This window comes from Penicillium angulare (genome assembly GCF_028827245.1).
Source record: "Penicillium angulare strain IBT 27051 chromosome Unknown utg000003l_segment0_segment0, whole genome shotgun sequence".
Lineage (NCBI taxonomy): Eukaryota > Fungi > Ascomycota > Eurotiomycetes > Eurotiales > Aspergillaceae > Penicillium > Penicillium angulare.
Window position 1 is genome coordinate 2,569,375 of NW_026623162.1, and position 26,777 is coordinate 2,596,151.

The 26,777-nt window shown below is 47.5% G+C and overlaps 7 protein-coding genes across 7 annotated transcripts; 4 read left to right on the forward strand and 3 right to left on the reverse strand.

The window, feature by feature from the left end:
• Positions 1–71: 71 nt before the first annotated feature.
• N7478_003117 (alpha/beta hydrolase) lies at positions 72–1,145 on the reverse strand (the record flags this gene model as incomplete). The annotated part of the gene is made up of 1 exon (XM_056919331.1): positions 72–1,145. One exon carries the CDS (start codon positions 1,143–1,145, stop codon positions 72–74), a length of 1,074 nt encoding a protein of 357 aa, XP_056782489.1.
• Positions 1,146–1,756: 611 nt separating this feature from the next.
• N7478_003118 (agmatine deiminase family protein) lies at positions 1,757–2,875 on the reverse strand (the record flags this gene model as incomplete). Its single annotated transcript, XM_056919332.1, has 1 exon — positions 1,757–2,875. One exon carries the CDS (start codon positions 2,873–2,875, stop codon positions 1,757–1,759), a length of 1,119 nt encoding a protein of 372 aa, XP_056782490.1.
• A 3,280-nt stretch (positions 2,876–6,155) lies between these two features.
• N7478_003119 (uncharacterized protein) lies at positions 6,156–6,679 on the forward strand (the record flags this gene model as incomplete). The annotated part of the gene is made up of 2 exons (XM_056919333.1): positions 6,156–6,252; positions 6,318–6,679. The coding sequence occupies 2 exons, from the start codon at positions 6,156–6,158 to the stop codon at positions 6,677–6,679; spliced, it is 459 nt and encodes a 152-aa protein (XP_056782491.1).
• Positions 6,680–10,205: 3,526 nt separating this feature from the next.
• Positions 10,206–12,609, forward strand: acuF (phosphoenolpyruvate carboxykinase PCK1; the record flags this gene model as incomplete). The annotated part of the gene is made up of 4 exons (XM_056919334.1): positions 10,206–10,387; positions 10,504–10,579; positions 10,679–10,879; positions 11,269–12,609. The coding sequence occupies 4 exons, from the start codon at positions 10,206–10,208 to the stop codon at positions 12,607–12,609; spliced, it is 1,800 nt and encodes a 599-aa protein (XP_056782492.1).
• A 1,118-nt stretch (positions 12,610–13,727) lies between these two features.
• Positions 13,728–18,965, forward strand: N7478_003121 (putative ABC transporter; the record flags this gene model as incomplete). Its single annotated transcript, XM_056919335.1, has 10 exons — positions 13,728–15,302; positions 15,359–15,598; positions 15,647–15,736; positions 15,786–16,513; positions 16,562–16,740; positions 16,801–16,998; positions 17,061–17,171; positions 17,221–17,466; positions 17,521–18,336; positions 18,397–18,965. 10 exons carry the CDS (start codon positions 13,728–13,730, stop codon positions 18,963–18,965), a joined length of 4,752 nt encoding a protein of 1,583 aa, XP_056782493.1.
• Positions 18,966–21,934: 2,969 nt separating this feature from the next.
• On the forward strand, positions 21,935–22,996 carry N7478_003122 (putative mitochondrial dicarboxylate carrier protein; the record flags this gene model as incomplete). Its single annotated transcript, XM_056919336.1, has 2 exons — positions 21,935–22,881; positions 22,948–22,996. 2 exons carry the CDS (start codon positions 21,935–21,937, stop codon positions 22,994–22,996), a joined length of 996 nt encoding a protein of 331 aa, XP_056782494.1.
• Positions 22,997–24,848: 1,852 nt separating this feature from the next.
• Positions 24,849–26,579, reverse strand: N7478_003123 (unc-93 family MFS transporter; the record flags this gene model as incomplete). The annotated part of the gene is made up of 3 exons (XM_056919337.1): positions 24,849–25,778; positions 25,861–26,175; positions 26,316–26,579. The coding sequence occupies 3 exons, from the start codon at positions 26,577–26,579 to the stop codon at positions 24,849–24,851; spliced, it is 1,509 nt and encodes a 502-aa protein (XP_056782495.1).
• Positions 26,580–26,777: the final 198 nt, after the last annotated feature.

Below are 26,777 nucleotides of genomic sequence, written 5' to 3' on the forward strand. Positions count from 1 at the left end.
TCTCTGAGACTCCCAGTGTTCCCAATAGCGGAACCTATACCTGAGCCTGAACAACCGAAGTAGTACAACCCTCACTCATCCTCGCTATCCTCCGAGTCATGCTCACATCTCCACATAATTTCCAACTGCTCATTCGCATCCGCAAACATCTTCTCTCTCTCAGGAGACCCAACACAGAAACTAGGCCGTTTGTCAAATCCATGAATCGCATCTTCAACCACAAACCCTCCACAATGCTTCATTCTCCCCTCATCCACAAACTTACAAATCCTCTCCCTCAACGCATCCCCCTCAACCAGCAACTGATCCCACCCACACGTATAAATAACCACACTACCCGGAAAAGCAGCAAGTAGTAAATTAGTAGGTGTAAGACCAGGCGATAAATAGGGATGTCCCATATCTACTTTTCCATCTTCACTCTTTGGTAAATTCTCAGTAACCAAATACGAGTTATCAAAGAACTCAAATACAGCAGGTGGAATCATGCCCTGTTCCGCAGCGATAGGATTCGTAGCATCTCTCTCATCTCTCGTTCGTGTCCAATCAACACTCGGATAAAAAGCTATAGAACCTCGAAGAATTATATCGGTCTTTGTATCGCGGCGGTCTCGTTTTTCCAGCTCCTCATATAACCGTAAGGGAACTGTTAATGCAAGATTCCCACCGGCACTATTTCCGCATAGAACGAATCGGGTTCGATCGAGATTATAGCTTCGTGCATGTTCCCATAACCAGAGGACTGCGTCGACGCAGTCTTCCATTGGTATTGGGAAGGGGTGTTCCGGTGCGAGACGGTAGTTTACTGAGACGACGACGCTATCTTCGTGTTTTTTTAGGACGGCGTGGGCCCAGCGCGCGTCGTCGATTGCGTGGCCGATGCTGAAGCCGCCGCCGTGGAAGTTTATGAGGACTGGTCGTGGTTTTGAAGTGCTGGTTATTGGGATTGGATCTTTGCCGGGAGCTGTGTAGATGTATAGGGATATCGAGCCGGGTGGGTTGCTCATTGTTGTTGGGATTGTGAGGTCGAGGGCTGGTCTGGGTGGAAGAGGGAAAGAGAGGTAGCGGTCTAGCCAGGAGACGACTGCTTGGAAGAAGCGGAGTTTTCTGGCTTGCCGTAGGAGGGCGGGACTTGGGGCTTCCATGGTGTGGATTTAGACTTTGTTTGTTGGCGATGTCGATTTGGTTAGATTGTAAATCATTGCATTGTGTATTTGGTGGATGTGGATAGACCGGGTTCATGGATCTAGATATTAATTTGTAATCGTTGGTAGATGACGTAGAAACAGTGTAAGGTTGGCAAATTTCCTCCAGGATCATTGATTTGGGTTGTATGTGGCGTTGCCTCGGGTATAGATAGTACATGTAAGTTATTGATATGTTAGAATTTGCAAATAAAGTGTGGTGTCACGATCTCAGAGTCGGTGTGATCTGGGGCTTCGAGAAACCGATGATCTTCGAGTGGTTACTGTTGATCTACAGAAGATCATCATCAAAGTATTGCGGGGCGAATCGCTCGGGAGTAACCTTGTGTGAGAAGAGAGTGAACCGCTCTGATATCATAGTGCGATCAGTTTGGCGTTATTGGTTTAAGAGCATGGACATAGAAAATAGAATTGGAGGAATTGCATTCTGATTTGATGGCAATCCTATATTGACATGTTGGTACAGATCAACCATCTTCCCCAATGCACCTCAGACCTGAAACGCCGTCATAAATCGTAAAGAAGCCATAATGGCTAGTCAATGGAAATTTTCATCGACAGTCAGCGTTTAGGCACGCTGGCTTATTTTCCTTACCAACTGCAGGAATCTGCTGGGTCATGCAATGAATACCACCACCGCTTAGGGCAATCTCGGGGATATAAACCTGGACTACCTTTCGGTTGGGAAACAGATTTTGAAGAATATCCTTAGCAGCTTCATCAGATTCAGGGATGCCGAATGCTGGAGATATAACTGCCCCATTCACCAGATGAAAGTTGACATAGCTTGTTACCATGTCTGTATTATCTGTAGGGGCCTCGGGTAAGTCAATGAGCTCGAAACTCCTTCCTTCCGCATCAACAGCATGAGATAAAACACGCTTGGCTTCATAATAAGCCTTGGCCCAGACACCAGTGCAGGGGTTGGGACGACTTAGGACGACCTTTCCCGGAGCAACGAAACGAGCCAAGCCATCGATGTGATCATCGGATACATCGGAACTCTCTACTCCAGGAATCCAAATCACTTTGGACACGCCCAAGACCCGTTGTAACTCCTCCTCGATAACTTTCTGACCCATCCCACGGTTGCGATTTGAATCCAGAATCGGTGTACGGGCAGCTATTAATGTTCCATTGCCATCGACTTCCAGCGCACCACCATCAGCTGTAATAGAGGTCTTCAAAAGAGGAATGCGCTCATCAGCGAGAAATTTTCGAGCAAAGTTGAAATTATCGGATGGAAACTGTCTTCCCCAACCATTGAAGTTGAAATCGAGACCGAACCGATCGGATTGTGATTCCTCGCTAAACACGAAGAGGGGCGCGACGTCACGCATCCACGGCTCAAGATCATCTTCTTCCGTGACCTTCACTTTCACGCCATATTGGCCGGAGCTTTGAGCTCTTTTTCGGGCGTCGGTCGCTTGTTCGGAACTGACTAGGAGAGTGACTGGTTCGAAGTTCGAGATGGCGTTGGCGATGGATGTTAGCTCATCTTTCATGCGTGAAAGGCTACCGCTGTGTCCCGTATAGCTTGGGTTGGCGATTCTTGGCCAGGCCATAATTGTACGCTCGTGGAGTTGGTTTTCGGCGGGCATGTAGAACTCAAGGGGTGAGGCTAGGGTGCTCACGACCCCCAGGCCGAGTTGAAGAAATAAGGATTTCATGATGGTCCCAATCTTGGTGTGAGATGAGATGAGATGAATTGTAAATGGGTGAATCTGGCGAGGGTGACTGTCTGAATTATGACCCAGATAGGTGGGTGCGTCGAGTGAAGGATTGGAACAGTCTCCATCCAAGCCTGAAAGGTTAAAGAGCTAGTATCTCATTCTACTACATAGACATAGTAAGCGAGCTCGGTTAAAGAGTACTACCTACCCAGCCTGGGAGGAACATATCAATTAGGAAGGTATATAGAGCCCCCATATTCACACATAGGTAAATTCATATAGTATCCATTGGCTGCAGGGTTTCATCAACCCTCGAGGCTCCGCTATATCCACTCATAATATCCAAAAAATGACACCAAGAAAAAGGACACAGCCTCGTCGATCAAGTGCTTGGTACAAGGCTAGAAGCTTTAGGCAACCGATTTTCAGGGTCTTGTTAATCTATACTTAGGCTTGGGCTCGGTGAAACAGCGTAGAATATGCCGAGTGTTGTGCAAGGTTTGATTGTGGATCTCTTCCGCTCGGTCTACCGTGACCCTTCAGGGTCCAGAGACGTTATTGCTAGGCATCAATGATCTCACATTAAGGTTTTTTGGTTTGTCTTAAACACCCGAGGGCATCTTCTCACAAAAGTTGGCACACTTCCATTTCCTGCAATTTCTGAGTGTCTCAGACTTGAAGAGGTTAATGATCCATGCTCCACACGTGCACCGGCACTTGATGCCTAATACACCAGGCATCAATATTCTAGGTAGAGCGGTGAGAGAGCAACACTATTGGCCATTGGCCATTAGAGTGGGGCATCTATATACCACTTGGGTGTAGTTCATCTGGCTTATCACGCACTCCTACAAATTCCACAACTTCACCATCCTGGAACATTTGATTTTTCTTCAAACCCAAATTTTGAGGCCGGCGAGGCACGTAGACAAAGTGATCCACATGTTTCGGGCTGCACATGTCGATCCCCAGGTTTCCATTTCGCAATAAATCCACGCAATTTTCACAAAATCCATAATCGTAACAGATCGGACAGTAAGAGAACTCATCTAAACGGGCCTTGATATACATCATGGCCCATCGCATTTAATAATCACTTTATCTTGTTCGAACTGCCACCACTTTCACTCAACAAGAACATCATAGTGACCAAGAGAGTATGAGAGGGAGATGACGCGGCCAGAATCTCAACTCTTTACGTGGAAACGCGTGCATCTTTGCTCCAGGCTGACCAAGAATACCTGTTTCCCTACTTCTTTTGCCCCATCTTTTCAGTTTCCTCTCTGCGAGCCGCCTCTCATGACACGATCCGTGAAAAGTGCAGTGAATGGGCGGTAGACACCCGCGATCCTAGAGTCAAATCACTTCTATCGGAGGACAGCTTTGACGATAGCGCCCAGGAGTCCGCTTGTCTTATCGTTGATGATTATTGTTTGAAGAAGTTCGCTGAGCTTCAAGGTGACTAGGAAAGCAAGGAAACTGCGCCAATTGTTGTTCTAACTAGAGTATAGGATGTCGAGATATACAGAGAATAGTATCAAGTGTAATATACTAATAGTATAACCTATAGGCTGAACGTAGAGGAGTATAACACGAAGTATAAAGATCCGGAGGGCCATTTGTCTATGGATGATAAGGATTACATTCTCTTCGACGAAGTTGATAGACTTCAAGTTCCTATATTGGGATGAATATAGGCGGAGATTGGCTCAGTCGCAAGTTTGTACCAAAGTCTTTCAGAGCATAGGGATTACTGTGAAGTATAGTACCAAGCCTATGCCCGTCCGCCCAGATTATTCCCTGACCAGCAAGATGGGTACTGGAAATTGTGAAATCTGAATTTCAGTGCTTCCGATCGGAAGAAGACTCTTCAAATATTATTTTGTCGTATTATCTCGTACGCAATTGAAATCATTCTTACTTTGGCAATACTCTTTTTTTGTTTTTTTTTTTGTTTTTGATCGTGAAATTGCTTAGTCACTTCCTAAGATAAAAGTTCAATTGTGTGGACACAGGTAAGTCATAGAGTAGGTAATGATAGCCCCGGTACAATATCCTTTTCAAGTTCTTTAGTTCTCCAGTTGTTATTCTTCCCATGACAACAGTTTCATGCCCCAGGAGAAACCCTAGACACTCCAGGGCTCTAATCTAAAGCGTCCAAATCAGGAACTTTGATCCCCTTCAACTGGTTGTATAGAAGATCGAGAGTTGCTTTCACGATCTCTGAGTTTCCAGGGGTAATCAGACTATTCGCGTATGCTGAAGAAACCGCTGCAATGCGTGGTTCTGTCCATTTCAAGGTCTCGAATTCTTTCATAATGGAAGGCAAATTAGTCATACCCGGCACATGCGTAATTCCCGGTCGAGTCATACACCCCAAACACCATAGTAAATGCGATTTTTTAAGTGGCTATATATCAATAATGAGAACATATTGCTACTTGATCTTTGGTAGAATATTTCCTGATAACGTATAAATTTGTATAGGTCTCTCAATAAAAAGAACATATATTACCAAAAATACGCGCCGACAGGGCGATGCATTTTTATATAGGCAACCACCTTACCTTAACATAGATTTTGCCCCAATTAATATGCTTAGAGGGATATATTTGACACTTGAATATCCTATAAACTTATACAAACTTATATAAACTCTTATGGGTTGAAACATCACAATCTAAAATATCGCACTTACTATGGTGTTTGGGGTGTACGGCTCGACCGGGAATTACGTTAACAGTTAGTACGCAGAGGTCTTCCCGAGGCCTGTGCCTGGTCTACATCTAAATCCCCTTTCTTTCCTTCGCCGGCTCACTCGAATTGAATCTCCATAGTTGACTTTGATAGTACGCGCCTTAGATCTTGAGAAAAACCAGAAATATTCGGTATGAAAACATTGACAGAATTGGACTATAAGGGCGACAACGGATACATTCAGATTAGACCGTTTAAGATTCTGAGAAATACTAGAACTTTGCGGCTCAAGCGGGTGATAGCCTGATCTCCATTGTCCAACAAAGATCATATATGCCCAGGCATAAGGCTCCAGCTTTGCATATCTATTTCACAAAGACAATAGTCTTATAATAAGCTGACATTTGGACATTTCTTGGACGTAACCCAATTGAGGAAACATGTGCAGTCGGCCCCCAACTTAAATTAGCGGGTTCCCCACCTGGGAATCCAACATAAATAGAGCCGTGGACGCTATGAAGTGGGCACATTGATAGATATCCCTCTACAACATCCAATCTAACCTTTACATGCTCCCAATATGTCCAGCGCCTCAACCCCAATTCCCGTGGTAGTCTGCGGTCGATCAACAGCCATCGGCAAGCCAGTATCAGAGTCCCTACTACCCGAGATCGAAGGTGACCCACCCCCACTGTGACCCCCAAAATATAAACAATTCCAATAAACTAACTAACCCCCTCAGTCATTCACTTCATCCAAACCAATGAGGCCGCCATAAAAGAGCTCCCCCTCCTGCTCGCAGGGCAAGACCCCCAATCCACAGATGACAACGGCGTGGGCTCACATCAGTACGGCCGGCCAGTCCGTGCAGTCATTTTCGGTCGAGGATACGGCATAGATGATATTGAGTCGTTCAAGGCTGCGTGTGAGGGTGCTGCTCTAGAGCCAGTTGGTTGGATTGCGGGGGATCCTGCCAAGGCGCCGGCACCTGGTGCGCCGCCGCCGGGTCCTGATTATTTTAAGACTGCGTCGAAACTTACTAAGGAGGCTGTTTTTAAGTGGGTTGAGAGTGGAGCTGGAAAGGATCAAGTTATTCTTTACTAGGGAGTTAAGGTTGGGGGGCCGTTAACGGGCTACTAGTAGTAGATCTATATGGTTATGTTGCTATGCGGCTGATACTAGAGATTGACTTCCAAGATTACTCCAAGGTTGACATACTCTTTCAGAATACATACAAATCGCGCCATGAGTCTTGTTCAATGAATATATTTGATAATACCTATCGCCATTTGAGCTTGTCTTTCTAGTTGTCTTTCTACCTCAAGTTGGTTTTATACCTATGCTTGGGTATCCTCCCGATTCGGAGGTCGCACCATGATGTGCCTAATAGGCGCATAAATTATTCAATAGCGGAAGACGTCTATAGGCCAAAGAGCTTCAAGTTTGCCAGTGAGTTCAAGTTCAATGTTCTAGGTGATTGTTGCTGTAGACCAAATTCACCTTATGCAAGCCCCTGTTTTTCATTTTCATTTCCAAATGTCCGATCGAATTGACAAGGTTGAATGATACTACTCATGGTATACCTCCATAAAACATGAGCGGCGCTACAACTTACACCCGTAGATCGAATCACAGGTTGCTGCGGTGTGACGTCCTTCACATCGCTTCATTCCCTTCTCTCTTGCAAATGAGAAAATAATCGAGCTCGTAGATTTATGGAACGATCGCGCCCAGCCTCGCGTATTGAAGGGTTATCGCCCGGTTTCAACTTTTAGGATACTCATACTACTGAGTACTAGAAGCCAGTTACTACTACTTTGCCCTCACTGACTTTCAAGGCTTCATCATGATGCCAGCCCCAGAGTGGATATCATGATTTTGAAAACTTTGAAATTATATATCAAGCCTGCCAGACCCATATTGTTAGTATATTTGAGTGGAAAAACTTGACTTTAATCAACATTCCAACCACCCAGTCTGCCATTTACGACATCCTTGTCGATTGCTCTGCATCATGCTCATTCCGAAATCTCTTCGTTGGGTCTTGATTTGTTGCCATGCATAATGAAGACGGATAACCACGGCCTACGGAGCGACAAAGGTAGCCGAGCTAGAGACGTAAAACACTAAACAGCCTCAAATACCCGAGAGAAGGCCCAAGCAGCCAGGGGGATGATTTAGGTACAAGCCGCTCAGTGGAGGAGCCCGTATACCCCACATTCAGAAGGAGCCACGCGACAACTTCCCCAGACAGCCAAGAATCGCTAAGTGGGGAGGGGTAACTCCTCAGCCCAGCCTGAGCAAGAGGAACCGAGCAAAGATACTCCGTCCCAGTTTCCCAATCAGCCCGGGGTATCAGGGAGCGAGCGCGTCATCGGTACAAAGATCATCTTAGACTGCCGACCAGTGAGAGGCGGGGGTTATTCCATTATACTATGACGTGAGGGCATCGGGTCGGGGAAAATAGGAGGAGATGGATCTACGTTTTCTGCTTTCCCGCAAGTCGGGATTGTTTGAAATCGGGGAAATCTGGCTGGGCCGGGAGTCCGATAGGTCGAGTCTTCGATGGAGAAGGAGAGAGAAGCGGTACTTGGACTCACGGGTGAAATAGGAGGGGTGATTTTGACGTGCCTGGACGGGGCTTTGAAGTTGATAATTGTTGACCCGGATGCAGATAAGGGGGATTTGTTCCGGGGGAGATCCCGGGGAGACCGGGGCTAAACGAAAACCGGGGCCTGCAAGGTCGGGTCTGGAAGTCTTCACTTTTCAGGTGTTCGTTCATTGGATCTAGTTTTTGCGGAGGAAAGCCCCTCTTCTTCCCCTTTTCCCGGCTCCACTGCTAGGCTGGATACCGCGAGTTCATTCCATAGAGTTATTATAAGGTGTTTTTTCAAAAGCCTCGTTCCAGACTCGGTTTCACTTGGGTTAGACCGAGTCACGCGGAAGGCAGAAAATCGAAAACAGTAGCTAAAAACTTACACAGGTCACCTGAATGTCTACAAACATACCTTGAACCCGCACCGAGCAGACTACGTGATAGGCCAAACGGCAACTCTGTATAGCAATTCGGTACGTAAGTCCTAGGAAGTAAAATCGCGCAAGGGCAAATTTTCATGCATTCATGGAAATTCCAGGAATGAGAGAGGCTCGCTGGTCTTCCCGAGGACACAAACCGGGTCGGGATCCGCCGCTAAGCACCGGGAAAAGAGGATCTGGGGTTGATCGAGAACACTGCCTCTACGTAGTAGGAGTAGGAGCTGAAACATTGTAGCTGGGAAAAACTTGCTCAATTTTTTGAATTTTCCAAGAAAATATAATTGATTGAACTAAAAATGTCAGTGTAGTACGTAGTACGGCTTACTCTTCGGCGAATAAGAAATGAAAAGAAAAAGTATCGGGCCCTTGCACTTGTTTTTCACGGGATTGTCGATGTCTCCATTCGCGAGCTGGGCCGAGCCCGAGAATCCCACACGTAAACGTACATGAAAGCCATGGGGAAATGACCAGCGGTCGGGAAAGAGGGCTTTGATCTTATTGCACGATTAGCACCGCACATTATCGTTCAGCTCCAAATCGACCCAGGACCCAGCGGCAATGTCTTCTGCCCACTCCACTATCCTTGGAAGATGGAAATATACGGGCGCTGATTGGCTCGAGCCGCCGCGATCAATGTCGCAGATGCATCATCCTCGGTTGAGTTAAACGCCGTTATTGGAGTAGAACTATCTCGGAGGATCCTGTTACCACTACTGGGGCCTGGTCGTGGTCATGGTCGGGTGTATTGTTTCTGATTGCGAATTCTTTCCAATGCGTCTTGTTCCGAGAAAGAATGGAAAATAAAATCCCGCAACGTCGAACTGGAGAACTCAAGAATTGGTTTAGCCGATCAGAAGCTGAAGAATTGTCTATGTAATAATGTAGGGGCAAATGAAAAAAAGGGTAGGAGGGATCGACGGGTTATGTCAGCTTTTCTCTTCCCCCGCGAATTCCTTGGATTGGACTAGCCAGAGTTCAACTGCCTGTATTTGGTACAATCGAACTGGTAACTTTGGGCTTCAATCTGTTTCTAGTGAGATCATTGTGCGTCATTCCCGTCGTCCGTGGCTGGATAAACTTCTTCCTAGCAACGGACTTTTCTTTTAGGCAGATTCACAAGATAGATGCAAACGGGCAATTTAGACCTTTGACAACCTAGGTTCGGCAAGATTTAGAGTGTGTAATGGAATTTATTAAAGGAGCAAGATCTTTCTCGCTACATTCCAATCTTACTTCCTGATATATTCGAGATTGTATATGCGCGATTTCGATCTCTATTCCATCTTTAAATTCATTTTTGAAATTACAATACTCCATACACTCTCAAGTCCCCACTTAGCCCTCATTTCTCCTTCCTCCCTTACTTTTCCGTTCCAGAACCCGTCCGCCGGGTGCATTTCGTGTCCACCTAGAACCATTCGGGACATCTCGGACAACGCCGCACCAAGGCATTTGTGACTTACGGCAACACATCATCCATCACCAACCGTCGCCGTGAGCTCGGCCCTTAGACCCGACATCACCCGTGAAACTGTGGAGAAGTGCAGGGGCAAAGCACGAGAACGCTCTTGATACTAACGCTATCGTCGTGGCGATGGCCCTTGCTGGAAAGAATTATATACCCCTCGTTCGCCCCGACTCTCCAGGTCCTTTGACTTCTGATTTCTTCCAACAACAAGTCGCAAAGCAACGAAACAATAACTACCATTCTACTTCACTCAGAAACATGGTTGCCACATCTGTGAATCGCACTGCCCTCCACCCTGGCGGTGTTCAGTACGTCCTACCTTATCCATCATCATCACCTTATCGCCTTCTTCTCTTATACCTTTATACATCTTGCCATGTTCCACCCTCATCCCACCTCGTCGTCGCTAACATTCACTTCCTAGGCCCGGCAAGGGACACACTGAGCTGGAGGAGGAGCTGCACGAGACTGCCCACATTGACTATGACCGAGTGTCCATTGTAAGGAAGCCCTGTTACCTATACGTATTGATTGGAACTCGTCCATAGTCATGGCGATAAGTTCCCAATGACTTCAGTTTTACTAATGACTTATAACAGATTGCCAACCCTGCCGTTGCTGCTCTGTACGAAGATGCTTTGGTTTACGAGACTGGTACCGCTATCACATCCAGCGGTGCTCTGAGCGCCTACTCCGGTGCTAAGACTGGTCGTTCCCCCTCCGACAAGCGTATTGTCAAGGAGGAGTCCTCCGAGAATGAGATTTGGTGGGGACCTGTCAACAAGCCCATGACCCCTGATGTGAGTTGCGCCTTTTTCTCTTCACCCTCGTGCCTATTTGCTCTATATGAGCGATTTTACTCGGTCTTGTTACATATTTGTCGGGACTACGTGGTTGGGGACTGCCCTTGCAGATGGCCCGATAGGCTAGCTCCACCCAGGATCCCTTGCATATGCACTCCAGACAAGTCAAGCTTTTTTTTTCTTTTGGCAGTTCCAGCTATGGGAATCCCCTTGAGGAAAAATGGCGCATGTTGGAATCAATATGCGTCCTTTTTCCATCTCGGTTGCTCTGCATACCTTGTCTTTCCCTCAATTTTTGCAATTTTCTTTCCCCCCGCTTTGTTTGGCCGCGGAAAGCCGAGGCTTTCACGTGTATGACGTCATTACTAACATCCCTTCCCGATTAGGTCTGGCGTATCAACCGTGAGCGTGCTGTTGACTACTTGAACACCCGTAACCGCATCTACGTTGTTGATGGTTTCGCCGGCTGGGACGAGCGTTACCGCATCAGTGTCCGTGTTGTCTGTGCTCGTGCCTACCATGCTCTGTTCATGCGTAACATGCTTATCCGCCCTTCTCGTGAGGAGCTGGAGCACTTCCACCCCGACTATGTTATCTACAACGCTGGATCTTTCCCCGCCAACCGCTTCACTGAGGGTATGACCTCCGCTACCTCCGTGGCTATTAACTTCGCCGACAAGGAGATGGTTATCCTGGGTACTGAGTACGCCGGTGAGATGAAGAAGGGTGTCTTCACTGTCCTCTTCTACGAGATGCCTGTCAAGCACAACGTCCTGACTCTGCACTCCTCTGCCAACGAGGGTGAGAACGGTGATGTCACCGTCTTCTTTGGTCTGTCCGGTACTGGCAAGACCACACTGTCTGCCGACCCCAAGCGTAAGCTGATTGGTGACGATGAGCACTGCTGGACCGACACTGGTGTCTTCAACATTGAGGGTGGTTGCTACGCCAAGTGCATTGGTCTCTCTGGCGAGAAAGAGCCCGATATTTTCAACGCCATCCAGTTCGGTTCCGTTCTTGAGAACGTTGTCTTCGACCCCGTCAGCCGTATTGTCAACTACGATGACGCCACCCTGACCGAGAACACTCGCTGCGCTTACCCCATTGAGTACATTGAGAACGCCAAGATTCCCTGCAAGAGCGACAACCACCCCACCAACATCATCCTCCTGACTTGTGATGCTCGTGGTGTGCTTCCTCCTATCTCTAAGCTCACCCCCGAGCAGACCATGTTCCACTTCATCTCTGGTTACACCTCCAAGATGGCCGGTACCGAGGACGGTATCACCGAGCCCCAAGCTACTTTCTCTTCTTGCTTCGCTCAGCCCTTCCTTGCTCTGCACCCCATGCGCTACGCCAGCATGCTTGCCGAGAAGATGAAGGAGCACAAGGTCAACGCCTGGCTCCTCAACACCGGTTGGGTCGGTGCCGGTGCCACCACTGGTGGCAAGCGTTGCCCTCTCAAGTACACCCGTGCTATCTTGGATGCCATCCACAGCGGCCACCTCGCCACTGTCGACTACGAGACCTACGAGGTTTTCAACCTGCCCGTCCCCAAGACCTGCCCCGGTGTTCCCGACGAGCTGCTTAACCCCGCCAAGAGCTGGACTGCCACCACCTCTTTCTCCGACGAGGTCACCAAGCTGGGCACCCTGTTCAACGAGAACTTCAAGAAGTACTCCGACCAAGCCACCCCCGAGGTCCTGGCTGCCGCTCCTCAGGTCTAAACTTGACCATGATGGATCTTCCAAAAATAAGCATTTGTGTTTTATGGTCCCAGACTTTCTCAAGTCTTTTGCATGGCGTGCTGCGTTTGCTTGATCTCTTCCCCTGGATCTCGGGCCCCATACTTGTGTCAGGACAAGTATGAGGTATTTCCTTTTTCTCATCTTTTTTCATGATAGGCTCTTTTTCTTTCTCATATTTCTCTTGATCTATTTTATATTTTGTGTTATCGATGGACATGTTTGACGACTGGCTCCATCGGACTTCTATCCCGATACCCTAACGATAGTCAATGAAATCAGATATTTCACAAAATCTTATCTCCACATAAACTTAAGCTCGAATTTAATTGTATTTTGTAAGATCTTTAAACCCCTGGAACTTCGTGCACGGGCAACCAAGCATTTCCAAGCACTTTGAACGATGCTCTTGAGTTGGAATGGTGGTTAACGGATCATGCACACACTACTAGGCAGCTACCAAACTTGGACATCCACACTTCATTCCTCTTCTTTCTCCTTTCCCGCTAATTTCTTTGTTGGTTTTCCTACCGACCTAGACCACCTCCAGAGTGTTATCAACCGCCTTGGATTTATCAGATTCGCAGGCAGCAATGTTAAGGGCACGAAACAAGAATAGGTCCAGAAGATCTAATCATAGGTAGCCCCGCCCTAAACCCCAGGGGCGGTCCGTGTGTGATCGTCCCCTGAGAGTGCGAGCCAACAGGATTGATCCAGTCCCCTGGAAGCATCAACTTATGCTTAGATCTGTGGGTATAAGAGTTTATGTGGATGCTCCACTGCAACTCTCCCCACCCCGCGATCCTGATCAGGCTCCAAGAATACACTGCCCGTGTACCCACTCGCTCGAATCAGTAGGGATCCCCACTCTACATGAATAAGGCCAATTTGATCGTCTTGTTTCAACCAAACAAATGTCAAATAATATGATAGGATGCTTTAGTTCAGAGTAATGCAATTGCAAACACTGCCATCGGAGTTTCTTGTCGAAACTAGGCTCGCAAGGCAGAAGCCAAAATGTCTTGTTTCTATACCTTCGCGATCCTCCTCGAGAAGAGGAACTTTGAAAATTATCCATCGCATCTTCAATCGTGCTCAAGATGGTGGAATGGAATAGAATTACCCGGCAAACCGGGACATTGACCTGGAAGAACCTCTTGGTGTTCTACAAATCGCCAATTGCCTCCGTGATCAAAGCGCTCTTGGTCCCTATTGTGGTGACTCTTGTTTTCTCCTTTCTTAAAGATATCAAGTCATCAGGATCTGGAACCCCATATGACTTCTCAAATACTGGAAGGGAGGTTCTCACTCTGTCTGATGCCATGGCTGCGGCCTCATCCCAACGACTAGTAGTCGCTACGAATGGGATTCACGATGCCCAGCTGAACAATTCGATCAATGCAATTTTCCAAGACTCGGGAATGAGTGCCTTCGATCTCGAGCTCATCGATAGTCCCAACGCCATTTTCGATAGCTGCAAGCAGTCTATTCACGGTACTAGTTCATGCTTTGCTGCTGTCGTTTTCACAGTCTTTAACAGTACCCATGCCGAATACGTCGTCGGTCTCGATTCGGACTTTCTCACAAATTCACCCACCAGTGCAGAGCCAGGCCAGTCTGTTCTCTCAAAGCGAGTTATGCCATTACAATGGGCACTGAATGCTCAAATTGGAGGGTTCAAATCCACCCAAAGGCCGACTGAGAAGACGTGGGATGGGTATATTTACGTGACGGAGTTTGAACCAGAAGAAGATGCTGGAGCCTACTGGCTTTCCCTTGTCAACTTGATCGTTTCCCCAATATTTGTCTTCATATTCATTACCGCCACCTATCATATTGGTAGTGCAGTGGCCAGCGAACGACAGAGTGGTGTTGTGGAACTTCTAATGGCACAGGGAGTCACCACCACGCCCCGAATCCTATCGAACCTCCTATCCTTCTCCGCCCTCTATATACCCGGCGTCATCATCTGCTCAATCATACTCGGCGAAGTCCTGTTCGTGAATACATCTACTGGTCTTATATTTATCCTCACGGTTCTCGCCGCTTTATCATTTATCGTGACCTCTCATTTCATCGGGTCGTTCTTTTCCAAATCATCCGTGTCCGGAATGTGCACATGTATCTTGATTGTCATACTTGCTTTCGTTAGTCTGTCTGAGAGCTTGGCTTACTATAAGGATGCCGGCCAGATACTAGGCCTCTCGATAGTCTTCCCGCCTTATGCCTTCTCCACGTTCATTCGAGACATCGCGGGTACGGAAGAATCAATGAAAGCTTGGCCCAACACTGAGATTGCCAAAGAGGACACTATGATAAACGGGTATCTTTACTTTATGTGTTTCCTCATACAAATCTTTGGCTACGGTGCGTTGGTCTTCCTTGTCGAGCACCTACGCTGGGGTGTTCCACAACGCCGGGAATGGTCAGAGACGTCGGATCAGGTTGCTCTAAAATTGACCAATTTGTCTAAGACTTATGGCAAGAAAAAGGAAGCTGTCAAAGATTTCAATGCCGAGGTACAGCACGGATCGGTTACTTTCCTATTAGGTCCGAATGGAAGCGGGAAGACTACAGCATTGAAATGTATCTCGGGAGTTCTGAATGTGGACGACGGATCGAAGATCCAGTTCAGTCGCGATGGTCTCTCTCTTGGCTTGTGTCCACAACACAACGTACGTTTCTCAAGTCTAACCCGTATTTCGTGCCCTGTTAATTTCTTTCTTTCAAGGTTTTGTGGGATGAATTGACTATTGTCGAGCATGTTCGTCTTTGGGCCAGCCTTAAAGGCATCGGAAATGCGCCAAGTACCCAGGAGATAGATGATGTGATTGCCGAGTGTGATTTAACTGAAAAGGCCTACGCGGCAGCTGGAACGTTGAGTGGAGGTCAAAAAAGGCGATTGCAGTTGGCCATTGCCTTTGCCGGTGGATCGAAAGTGGTCTGTATTGATGAGGCATCAAGTGGATTGGTATGCGCACCCTTCCCTAGACGATGAGATCAACTATTAATTGTTTAGGACCCATTATCCCGTCGCAATATTTGGAATATCATCCAGGAAGGTCGACGCCATCGGACGACCGTCTTGACCACACACTTTCTAGACGAAGTAAGTCAAACTTGCAACACGTGGACGAATAAATATCTAACAAACCTAGGCCGATGTTCTCGCCGATCACATCGTCATCATGTGCAAGGGTAGCTTGGTCTGCCAAGGAAGCAGCATTGCCCTTCGCGCCCAATATGGTGACAACTACCGAATCCGCGTGGACGACGATCAAGAAACGTCCTGGAGAGCTGCGAATTCCACTGAAGCGACCCAAAAGGTTCTTGAGCTGGAGCGTCTGCGACCCGATCTATCTTGTCATGTCACTTTCCCCACTCTAGAACAAGTGTTTCTTAGAACAACCTCCGAATTCGGTACTGCAGTCGATGGTACTGCGGAAGACGGCATGGTCGGTGAAGAGCAGAACACTGAAGATGACTCCAATACTGTCTTGGAAGACAAGATCCTGGCCCTTGAGAGTGAATTTACAGGCGATGATTTAAACCTCGACGTGAGACAATCCGTGGGATTATTCTGGCAGATATGGGTGCTGTTTCGAAAGCGCTATCAACTTCTTTATCGCGCGTCGGGCATGATTGTTTACGCGGTGAACCTTCTCCTACCTATAATTTTGGCTGCGGCATTGGCCACATTTTTCGTCTCATGGGATGCACTCGTAACCTGTGAGGAAAGCTATAACAAGTATATTCATCCCGTTGGCGCAGACATTGCTCCATTTGACGCCCAGTCAAACTTGGCATCGACTATGCAATATGAAGTTCTCGGCCCCACGAAGCAGTTTCAGGGTGCCGTGCAAGATGCACTCTTCGTGGATACTTTGTGAGCCATACAATTCGATTAAGAGGATATTGTTGCTAACTAGTATAGAAATTATTTGACTTATGATATGACCGATGCAGAGCTTCTAAAGAGCCGCAACTATACCAACAGCGAGGATCAGTTTAACAGCGACATGAAAAAAGCTCAAGGAGATGCTGGATTCGGGATCTACGCACCAACACCAGAATCTGCCGTTCTGTATCACGCCGCAGCCTATACCGGTGCTGGTAAGTAGGCTCCATTATAATAGCAAGTGGAATTACTCACGGAATTTATTCTTCTTACAGAGACTGGCATGAGCGGTCTGGACCTCATTACGAACCGCATTGCCAACTCGACTTCAGACAATCAAGCTCGGCAAATAAGGGCTCGACTGCGGACCATGACCCATGTTGAACCGGGTCATAATGGGCTGGATATGCCAGTTGCAATTCTGATTGTCCTTGTCATGATAGCATCTGTGTCGACCTCAGTCATCTATCCTAGTACGTCACCTGTTTTTGGGTTGTGAATTTCCAAATCGAACACTGCTGATTTTTATTTCAAGTTTACGAAAGAGTTTCGAATGTGCGAGCTTTAGAATACAGTAATGGTGTCTCACCATTTGCTCTTTGGGCTGCATATCTTTTGTTTGATACACAGTTCATCATCATGGAAAGTAAGTTGCTCAACCCATCTCCACTTGAATTTCCATTCTAATGTCTTAGGTTTGGTTGTTTATGGTCTGCTCTTCATACTCCCGTCCAACGCAGTCTGGTACAGCCCAAGTGCCATTTTCGGCGCCTTTATTCTTTTTGGAATTGCATCATATCTTGGTTGTTACTTGGTTTCTAACGTCATCCGTCGTGGAGGCTACGCCGCAGCCCTCGGAATCCACATCGTCTTGTTTGTGATCTATATCGTTGCTTACGTAGGAAATCAAGAGGGCAGCTCCGCGGACAATATACAAGATAGTAAGTACTTTTGCTTAGACCCAAAGACGTCAACCAGTTTCTAACCTTAGTCAGTCTACAACTCCATCCAAGCTGGTCTTGGTCTTATCTGCCCCGCCGCCAATCTTGCCCGAGCACTATGGGTCGGTAGGAATACCTTCGACGTGCTGTGTGGGAAGAACGGCCAAGCGGACGTATCATATCCATTTAAATATGACATTTATGGCGGTGTCTACGCCAACCTGACGTATCAGATCATTTTTCTTTCTTTAGTGATCGGCATCTACGAATACGCCGGCACAGGCTGGTTCCAACCCCTTCTCTTCTGGCGACGCAAGTCCCCAATGAGATTACACCACCGGGTTGACGATGGCCTTAATTCCTTCGACAGCAGACGAGACATCGTCCTTGAAGACAGCCGTATCCACGCCCCAAGAGTCAGCGATGAATCTTCAATCTTGAATGTTTCTCGCGTAAGCAAATTTTTCAGTCGCTCTTTCGTCGCACAGAATATCTCATTCTCTATCTCTCCAAATCAAACACTTGCGCTGTTGGGAAGTAATGGAGCGGGAAAAACCACCGTTATCAACATGATCCGCGGAGAGCTCCGACCAGACTTCGGGGATATCTTTGTGAATGGAATATCTGTTCTTACAAATCTTCGTAAAGCAAGATTGAACATCGGTGTCTGTCCACAGGATGACGCGGTTGACAACTTGACCGTTCGACAGACCTTGGAGTTTTATGCCGCTGTCAAAGGATTACAGCGCGTAAAGCAGAACGTGGACCAAGTACTCAGAGCCCTGGATATCACACAGTATGCCAAAGTTACTGCCAGAGCGTTGAGTGGCGGAACAAAACGGAAGTTAACGGTCGCAATTGCTATACTGGGTATGTTAATCTTCCTTGTCTGCAACCCCCAATTAATAAGACTAACACGATCGTTTGAAGGAAACCCACCTCTTCTCCTACTAGATGAGCCTTCTACAGGCCAAGACGCCGGCGCGAAACGAATCCTGTGGCGAGCGCTCCAACGCATTCGGGCGAACCGCGCCATCCTGTTCACAACACATAGCATGGAAGAGGCCGAAGCATTAGCGTCCAAGGTCGCTATCATGCGAACATCTCTCTTAGTCTGTGGACCTCTCCAGACTCTAAACGATACATACGGCGGCGCATTTAGACTCCGCGGAGCGCGCTGTGAGAGCGTGGTAGCCGATACCGCGCGTAATAAGGTATATGATGTCTTTTCAAGCATGGACTTGCCAATATCGCGATACGAAGATACAAGGGGAATTGTGCAATTTTTCGTCAAGTATGAGAAGAAAGATCTTGGGAAGATCCTTTCTGCTATGGAGAGTTTGAAGGTGAATGATTCTGAGAAATATGGAGAGCAGGATCATGGTGGATCGGGGTCTGCAAGACCGACCGAAAGTGAGATGAAGGTGTTTGAAGATTATACCCTGATTGAGCCCACACTTGAAGAGGTGTTCATGAATGTTGTGAAGGAGGGTGAATGATTGTAGAATTCGCTCCCTATCTACCTTGCATAGATGTAAATAATTTGAATCTTATGACATTTCACAACTAAACCAATTGCAACTATTAAACAAGGGAACATCAATCTATAGAATCAATCGTCAATTTTCAAAGACCCCCCACATTAAAAACTGCCGTGCAAATGTGCAGCCTATCTCCCCTCTCCATTGCCGAATCCCCCCCCCCCCCCCACCATTCCCGTCCCCAATCCCGCTATCTACTTAACCTCGCTTTACCGCCGGAATAAGCTGCTATCTGTCCATCGCTGGGTCCCGACAACCCCAACCGGGCTCCAGAATACCCGTAGCGATGGCATCAACATGCCGAACTCCTTTCCGCGGAGGAGATTAGCTACGGTCGGCTTTGGAGTTGAGGTGGGTATTATAGTTGCATTGGGTTTGTTTTGAGGGTCGTTGGGGTGGGTCTGGATCACCCGTTGATGTTGGCGGGTGGGTGATTTGAGGGTGCGGATTGGATTAAAGATGGAGTTCGGTAATTCAATGCGTTCAAGTTTTTTATTGTTGAGCTACTATGTCTATGTTTGGCTATGCATTTTACTATTTAGCTTAGATAGTAGATAGTAGATAGTAGATAGTAAGCATTGGGCCGGAGTAGGGGGTCCGTACTCCGGATTGAATAATATTGACTTTGCTTAGCAGATAAGAGTTGGTGGCTATGTTTGATTCAATTCAGATTCCTTTACAAAACTCCGTCCTCATTCTGTGCTCGCGTGCTACGACACGATGTCCGAGTCTTTTTGAAGATCTTGTAGGGACTCGGCGGTTCCCGTTGCGCTTTGGTAGGACTTGATAATTATTATCAATGCCGGCGGCTAGTGAGATATCCACGGGATAGAGTATCGGTTCTACATGGTAGCTTAGAGTCCAGGACTAGACATATCACGTAGGTGTCGATACTTAGTTGTAGATCGGTGTGATTTACCCAGCAGAATCCGACATGACACAATAAATTGATGGCCAATTGAGTATGCACATACCTCTTTTTCATACTCAACGAGCGGCGAAGCTCGTATAGCAGAACCCGACCTGGAAAACTCCTGAAAGTTGAACCGAATTATCCTATTCCAACCGACGGCCTAACGGCTAATCGGCATAGAAGTCCATATGATGTAAACTCGGAAAAGAATAATATCTTCATCCAGCTAGATCAGGATCGGACTCCTGTCCTCCGCCACATCATTGGAACGCCGCGAACAGCCGGCATACAGGTTGAGTGTGGTTTTCCGTAGTGATTTAGCTCCGATATCGACACCTGGGGCTACGAAGGCCCAAGCAATCTGAAAGATCCAGCCTTATCGAAGACAGCTGAGGCTGTGAAGTGCCGGTCCTCGGCGGAATGAATTCATCTCTTTTTGACCTAGATCGGAGGATTCAAGTCAAGATTGTGGGGTCTGAATCCTTGCCTCAACAAAGATTAGTCCACTTGCGCAAGCGGGCGATCTTATTGGCATTGCCGGTGGTGTCATTGGCCGTGCGGGCCAGGGGGAAAAAGACTGGGGTTTTGGCTTGGTCGGTCTGGATGCTCAGCTCTGTCAGCATCTCCAGACCCACTGGACTTGCATTGACACTGGGTCATGAACATATCCCTCGGTAACCCGGGGAGCGGGAGCGGCAGAATATTATTGAGGGAATAGCCGATTTGTAGCTGGAGATCCGCCCTACCGAGGATAATGCATCATGCGGATGACGAGGCTTCTGGGTGGGATTTGAATGATATTTCCCGAGCTGCATTAATTGACGAACAAATATGTAAATGTTGTTTAGTATTAGCTATATTCTAGATAACTTGATCTGGGAGTCTCTGGATAGAGGCAGTTTCCCTCGGATTAATGCAGAGTCAACGGGTTCCCGACGCGTTCTCGTGGGCGGAATGGGTGGGTAAGTGGGTTGTAAGTGGGGATTCCGAGTTTAGCTCGTGGCACTAGTGCGCTTGTTGGGGCCCCTGGGGTCTATGACGTGGAGATTGATACTTTGGAGGTGAAGAGGTGTGTATTTTTCTATTGATGGAGGAAGATGCAAGGGAATCAAGGGAATCAAGGGAGTAGAATGTATTATCTTGCTTCTTTCTGTCATGGAAGGTTCTTATGACTCTAAACGATGATTTCTCCCCCGCTTTTTCTACGTGTTCAAGCTTCGACCCCCGCATTTTCCTGCGACTTTCGCGTATGATCACTTAATAGGATTGACCCCATTGGCTTGATCGACAGGTGGAGTCACATCAGGATAGACTACGAGGTACTCCGTACATGTCCATCAAGCTCCTTCTCCGGAGAGATCCACGGCCAAATTCGGTGGATTCGGTTGAGGCGACAGTCAAGGACGGTTTGTCGCGGAGTGGATCCCCATGATTCTACAGTAGATCTTAGCTCTAGAATTAAAGAATAAAAGAAATAGAATTGTTTCAAGAATGGAAATTATGAATTTGGTCTGGGTACATCCAAGTTATATAGACAAGCTTAGACCCCCCGAAGTCCCGGTTTGTTCCTGCTACAAGTATCACCATTGTCACCTTACTGCGTATAACTGAGTTACCAGGCAACTCTCTTCCCCCGCACTCCCTATTTCAATTTTCCCCCCTCATCCCTCGCTTTCTTCTTCTCTATCTTCTTTTCTTCCGAGATCGTGGTTTTGTTTAAGAAGCATATCTAGGTACATTAAGCTCGACGTCATCGGTGAGTTTGATCGCTTCCATGGGCCGCAAAAGGCTTCCGCCGTGGCTTCTGAATCCACCAAAGAGAATATGAACTGAGATTGAACGATCAGACCGAAAATAAGGAAACCCTTGAAATCTCTCAACTCCCTCTTCACACCTGGTCAGTACATGGGAATTCCCTCTTGCCTTCTATATCCCCACAAGTCTCCATTCACACTAACTGTATCCCTCTCCACCCCAACAGACTTGGGGTGAAAATTAAACAAGAGCATCAAGCATGGCCTCCACCTCTGCCAAAGAACCTCCTGTGGTTGCGGCCGCCAGCCCAGAGGGACCATGCAAAGCCTCCAACGCCAACTTCAGCATTGCCGGCATGCAAAACCCGTACGTGCGCGCAGCGCTCCCATTTATCAACGGCGGTATCGCCGGCATGACAGCAACAGTAGTAATCCAGCCCGTCGACATGGTGAAAGTTCGTCTTCAACTCGCCGGCGAAGGCGCAAAGACTGGACCCCGCCCATCTGCCCTCGGAATCACCCGCGACATCATCGCCTCCGGTAAAGCCTTGGATCTCTACACGGGTCTCTCAGCCGGTCTCCTCCGCCAAGCAGTCTACACTACCGCTCGCCTGGGCCTCTTTGAAACATTCATGAAATCCATCAAAAGCAAGGCAGACGAAGCAAACCGCAAAGTAACCTTTGCCGAGCGCGCGGGTGCAGGTCTCTCGGCCGGTGGTCTCGCCGCAATGATAGGTAACCCAGCCGATCTCGCACTCGTACGCATGCAATCCGACGGTCTGAAACCTCGCGAGGCGCGCGCAAACTACAACTCTGTCTTTGATGCGCTGGGTCGTATCACGAGAGCCGAGGGAATCACCGCGTTATGGGCCGGTGCCCTTCCAACCGTGATTCGCGCCATGGCTCTGAACATGGGACAATTGACTTTCTTCGCGGAATCCAAGAGCCAGCTTAAGCAACATACCACTCTTTCACCTGGGACTCAGTCCTTCGCTGCATCTGCCATTGCAGGGTTCTTTGCTAGTTTCCTTTCCTTGCCGTTTGACTTTATCAAGACTCGTCTGCAGAAGCAGCAGAAGGATCCAAAGACGGGCAAGCTGCCATACAAGGGCGTTTTGGATTGCGCACGCAAGGTCGTTACAGAGGAGGGTTGGCTGCGTTTCTATCGTGGCTTCGGTACATACTACGTGCGGATCGCTCCTCATGCGTTAGTTGCCCCCACTCCTGCTTATTTTGCATAAAGACCCACAACTAACTAAATCTGGGTCCACAGGATGGTAACCCTCATTGTTGCCGATTACCTCAACCTTATCACCAAATAGATTTTGAATGAGACGCGACGCTTAACACTACTGCGACTGGTTGTAACACGAATTTTTGCTATCGAGTTGACATGAAGGAGTCTCCCCACGAACGCACTACATAACCGACCAGTTGATGATGCGGGTCCATGCAATGAACGTATTCCTTTCTTTCGCGCAAACCAAAATCGAAACCAGAAAAAAAAAGGAGGGAACAGGCACAGTGCTTCTTCTACGCCGTGACCACGAGATTTATGAACCTTACTCATCCACCCGCGATTCTTTTTCGAGATGATCTTCTGATGGAAGCCGGCAAATTCGTGATGCTAGCCTCATCCCCTACATAGTTACCGATTCGCTTACATGCATATAATCTACCGGCATATTATCACCGAGTATTTTCCCAACTGTTCGGAAAATACATTAATGACAGGCAACCGTTTCTATTTTCCGGTGTGAAGTCTCGTTTGCTCCGACGGAGACACGATGAGATGGACGGACTGTTCTCCGCGGAAAGAAAAAAAATCACGACACAACTCGTGACGATAATTTTTCATTTTTCATTTTATTTCTAGGCTTATTATTAGTTGCTATGTCATTGACAAGCGAATACCCCCACACTTGTCCGTTCTACTTTTTTTTATCTTCCATTTCCAGTTCTCTCTCCGTTCAGTTGTACGGGTTGCTTTTCGCTTTCGTGCATTAGGCCTATAGCCTTGATACCCGCTTCTATTGCTTCTTTCTATATGTCGCCTAGCTAAATTGGCTAGGCATAGATAGCTTTGAACTACGAACGAGTATAAACGAGTATAACTAGTCGTGATTTTTATGTTAAGCCGGAGCCTCCAAGATTAGGAACTTGATTCCGAGGTGAATAGGTATGAGGTACTACCATGTAGCTTACGTGTAGTCTTAGATGTGGTACTACTGTCTCACTTTATCGTTGCACAAAGTACGTAATTAGACATGATTACACATGCACTTGAGCATTTGAAGTCATCAGTGGATATTGGAAGACTTAGTTAAGCGGAACTCGGCTTCAGATGCACATACTGCATTGAATCAAAGGATTGAACTTGAGTTTGAAGTGCAGTCACGCACATCCTTTAAAATTCAAATATTAGAATTAGATGCTAAAGTCAACTGCCAAGATCTGGATCTTACATCTACGGGGGCCCATAGTGATCATCGGGAACCCCATTATTTTTGCCTGTTTTCGGCTGGCAGAAACTCACGATATCTGCAATACAAGAACTTCCATTGAGACCTTCCAGTATCGTTCCCGAGACCGGCGTACTGGCTACAACCGGTGATCGAGGCCAGGCTGGTCAGGTATAGAATTGTACCCGCAAGCAGGAAGACCTGGCGGTGGTCGACAGGCACTTTGGCAACGTCGACAATCGTATTTTTCGGTTATTCTTCCAGTTATCCTTCCAGTTAACTTTCCAGTCGTTTTTCTAGTTGGGTTTTCTACTCATGTGGAGCTTATAGTACAGGTAGCGGTATGATAGACAGTAAAGTCTATCTATGGCCAAGGGTTTTCTTCCTCCGATGATCGCTATGGGCCGTATACATCAATGTTCAATGTTTACTGTTTACGTGGAATGAATTCTTCATGATAAAGGCATATCTCATGATTCATGGAGATCCATAAACTAAGTAATGCAAACCGGCTAAGAGTATCTTCTGGGTGATAGTAGCCATGGTGATAGTAGCCATGAAAACAACGCCTCCGTTAAAAAAGGTAAAAATAAAGCAGATAGACCCAACGAAGTCGCCACCGAGTGTATTAATGGTGTATTAAATTGCGAAATCAATTCAACCTGGAATATGCAGGGTCTCAAGGCTTCAGGGTGTCAGGGTATCGATGGTTTTAATTCTCCATGGCGCGTTTCTCATCAACCGCGCCGGGCGGGAGGACATCTTCGAGTGTTTCATCTGTTCCGCGGATATCTTCATCAATAGGAACAAAGTCCTTAATCTTGAAGAGAATAACAGGTGCAGCGCAGACGAGCGAGCCACAGAGAAGAGCCCAGTTGGAGGCAAACTCAGACATGTAAGGAAGCTTGTGTTCTCCGTCCAAAGCCCACATAACAGCCGCACCGGCAGACTGGATACCCTTGTAAAAACCGGCCAAATTGGCAAGCTTGCGACCAGAGTTGCCGAGGGCTCCCATGAGCCAATAGACAGTACCTTGCCAGACGGCGTCGTAGAAGCCGTAGAAGAAGTACAAGAACATAGGGCCAACGTAGCCGGGAGTCTTCCAGTCCCAAGGCTCGAAGCCTTTAGCGGCCACTGTTTCACGGGTGTATTTCTTCTGCCAGGCGTAACCACCGCCCCAGATGGCCATGGTGAGGGTGAAGAGGATACCGAGGGCCCAACGGGCACGGATGCTGCGACGAATGGTGTTCACGTCGAGAAGTGGGCCAATAATGACAGCTGCCACGATCTGGGCAAACCAGTAGAGGAAGTTGTTTAATGCCTTGGTGCGGACGTTGAAGTAGGCGTTGTTGATGCTGTTCTGCTGGTAGGTGTAGAACCAGTTGGAGGACCAGAACATGGGGAAGAGCATGATGATGTAGGGTTGCGAACTGATGGTTTCCCAGAGACCTATGATCTCGGTTTTCCAGGTTGGGCTCTTCATGAGAATGACACGCGAGCCATCTGGGCGGACGACCTTGTCGGCGTCGCAAATGAAGAGAGCGAGAAAGGCACCGAAGGCCATAAGGACGATGAAGGCAATGTAGGTACCGTCATTGACGTTCTTCTGGGTGGTAACGTGAATGTTTTGGCCGAGAGGGATCTATAAAGAGAGTACAAATAAGTTAGTTTTGGGGTTCAAATTTTAGAACGAGATTCAAAAAAAAAAAAAAAAAAAAACTTACCAAAGCGCCAATACAGGCACCAACGTTGAAAATACCCCAGAACCAAGCGAAGTAGCGACCCTTACGTTCCTCAGGAGGGTAGGACATCATGATAGCACCCTGCGCAGACCACAGAATACCAGCACAGACACCCAAAAGGGCACCGGCGAAAATGTTGAAACCTCCCACTTCGGCATGTTCGGAGACCAACAGGCTAATCGCGTAGATACAGTAACCGATACCTCCAAAAGACAGGGAAAGCCGAATTCCAACACGGTTGACGACTGTTCCAGCGAAAAAGCCGACGACGGCGAAGGTACTGTAGAGGGCAGTGTTCTATGCGATACAAAACGAGTTAGATATGCGCGCCTCCACGTGAGAATGTGAGATGTGGGGGGGAAAGTTTTTTTTTTCCCGCATATGGGAGGGATGCTAAATGCGGGGATTTGGGGATGGAGATCGCGGGGCTACCATACCATGTTATCAGCTAAGGTGTTGTCTGTCTTACCACCACCACCCAGACCACTGAGAGCATTGAACATGCCCGGGCACATGAAGCAGACGAAAGCAACCATTCCCAACTGAAAGCCAGGTGAGGCATACCAGGTGGTCACGCCACCCAGTTTGATTGACTTGTACATCCATCCTGCAGGTCTGGGAGCTTCATCAACTGAAGAGGCGTAAGTGGCGGAACGGGTCTGCATTTCGACAGTAGGCTTTGAATTCTCCGGATCTGTCATTTTGGTAAAGCTGGGGAAGGTGTGGGGGGGAAGAAGAGAAAAAATGGGGAAAGCCAGAGAAAGAAGAAAAGAAAACAGGAAAGTGAAGGGGAAAAGGTGAATTAAGAAATAGGAAGCAACTGAACAGAAGCAACCCAAAAAGGGAAAAAAAAAAAAAAAAAAAAAAAGATAATAGCAAAAGGACAATAGTCTAGCTTG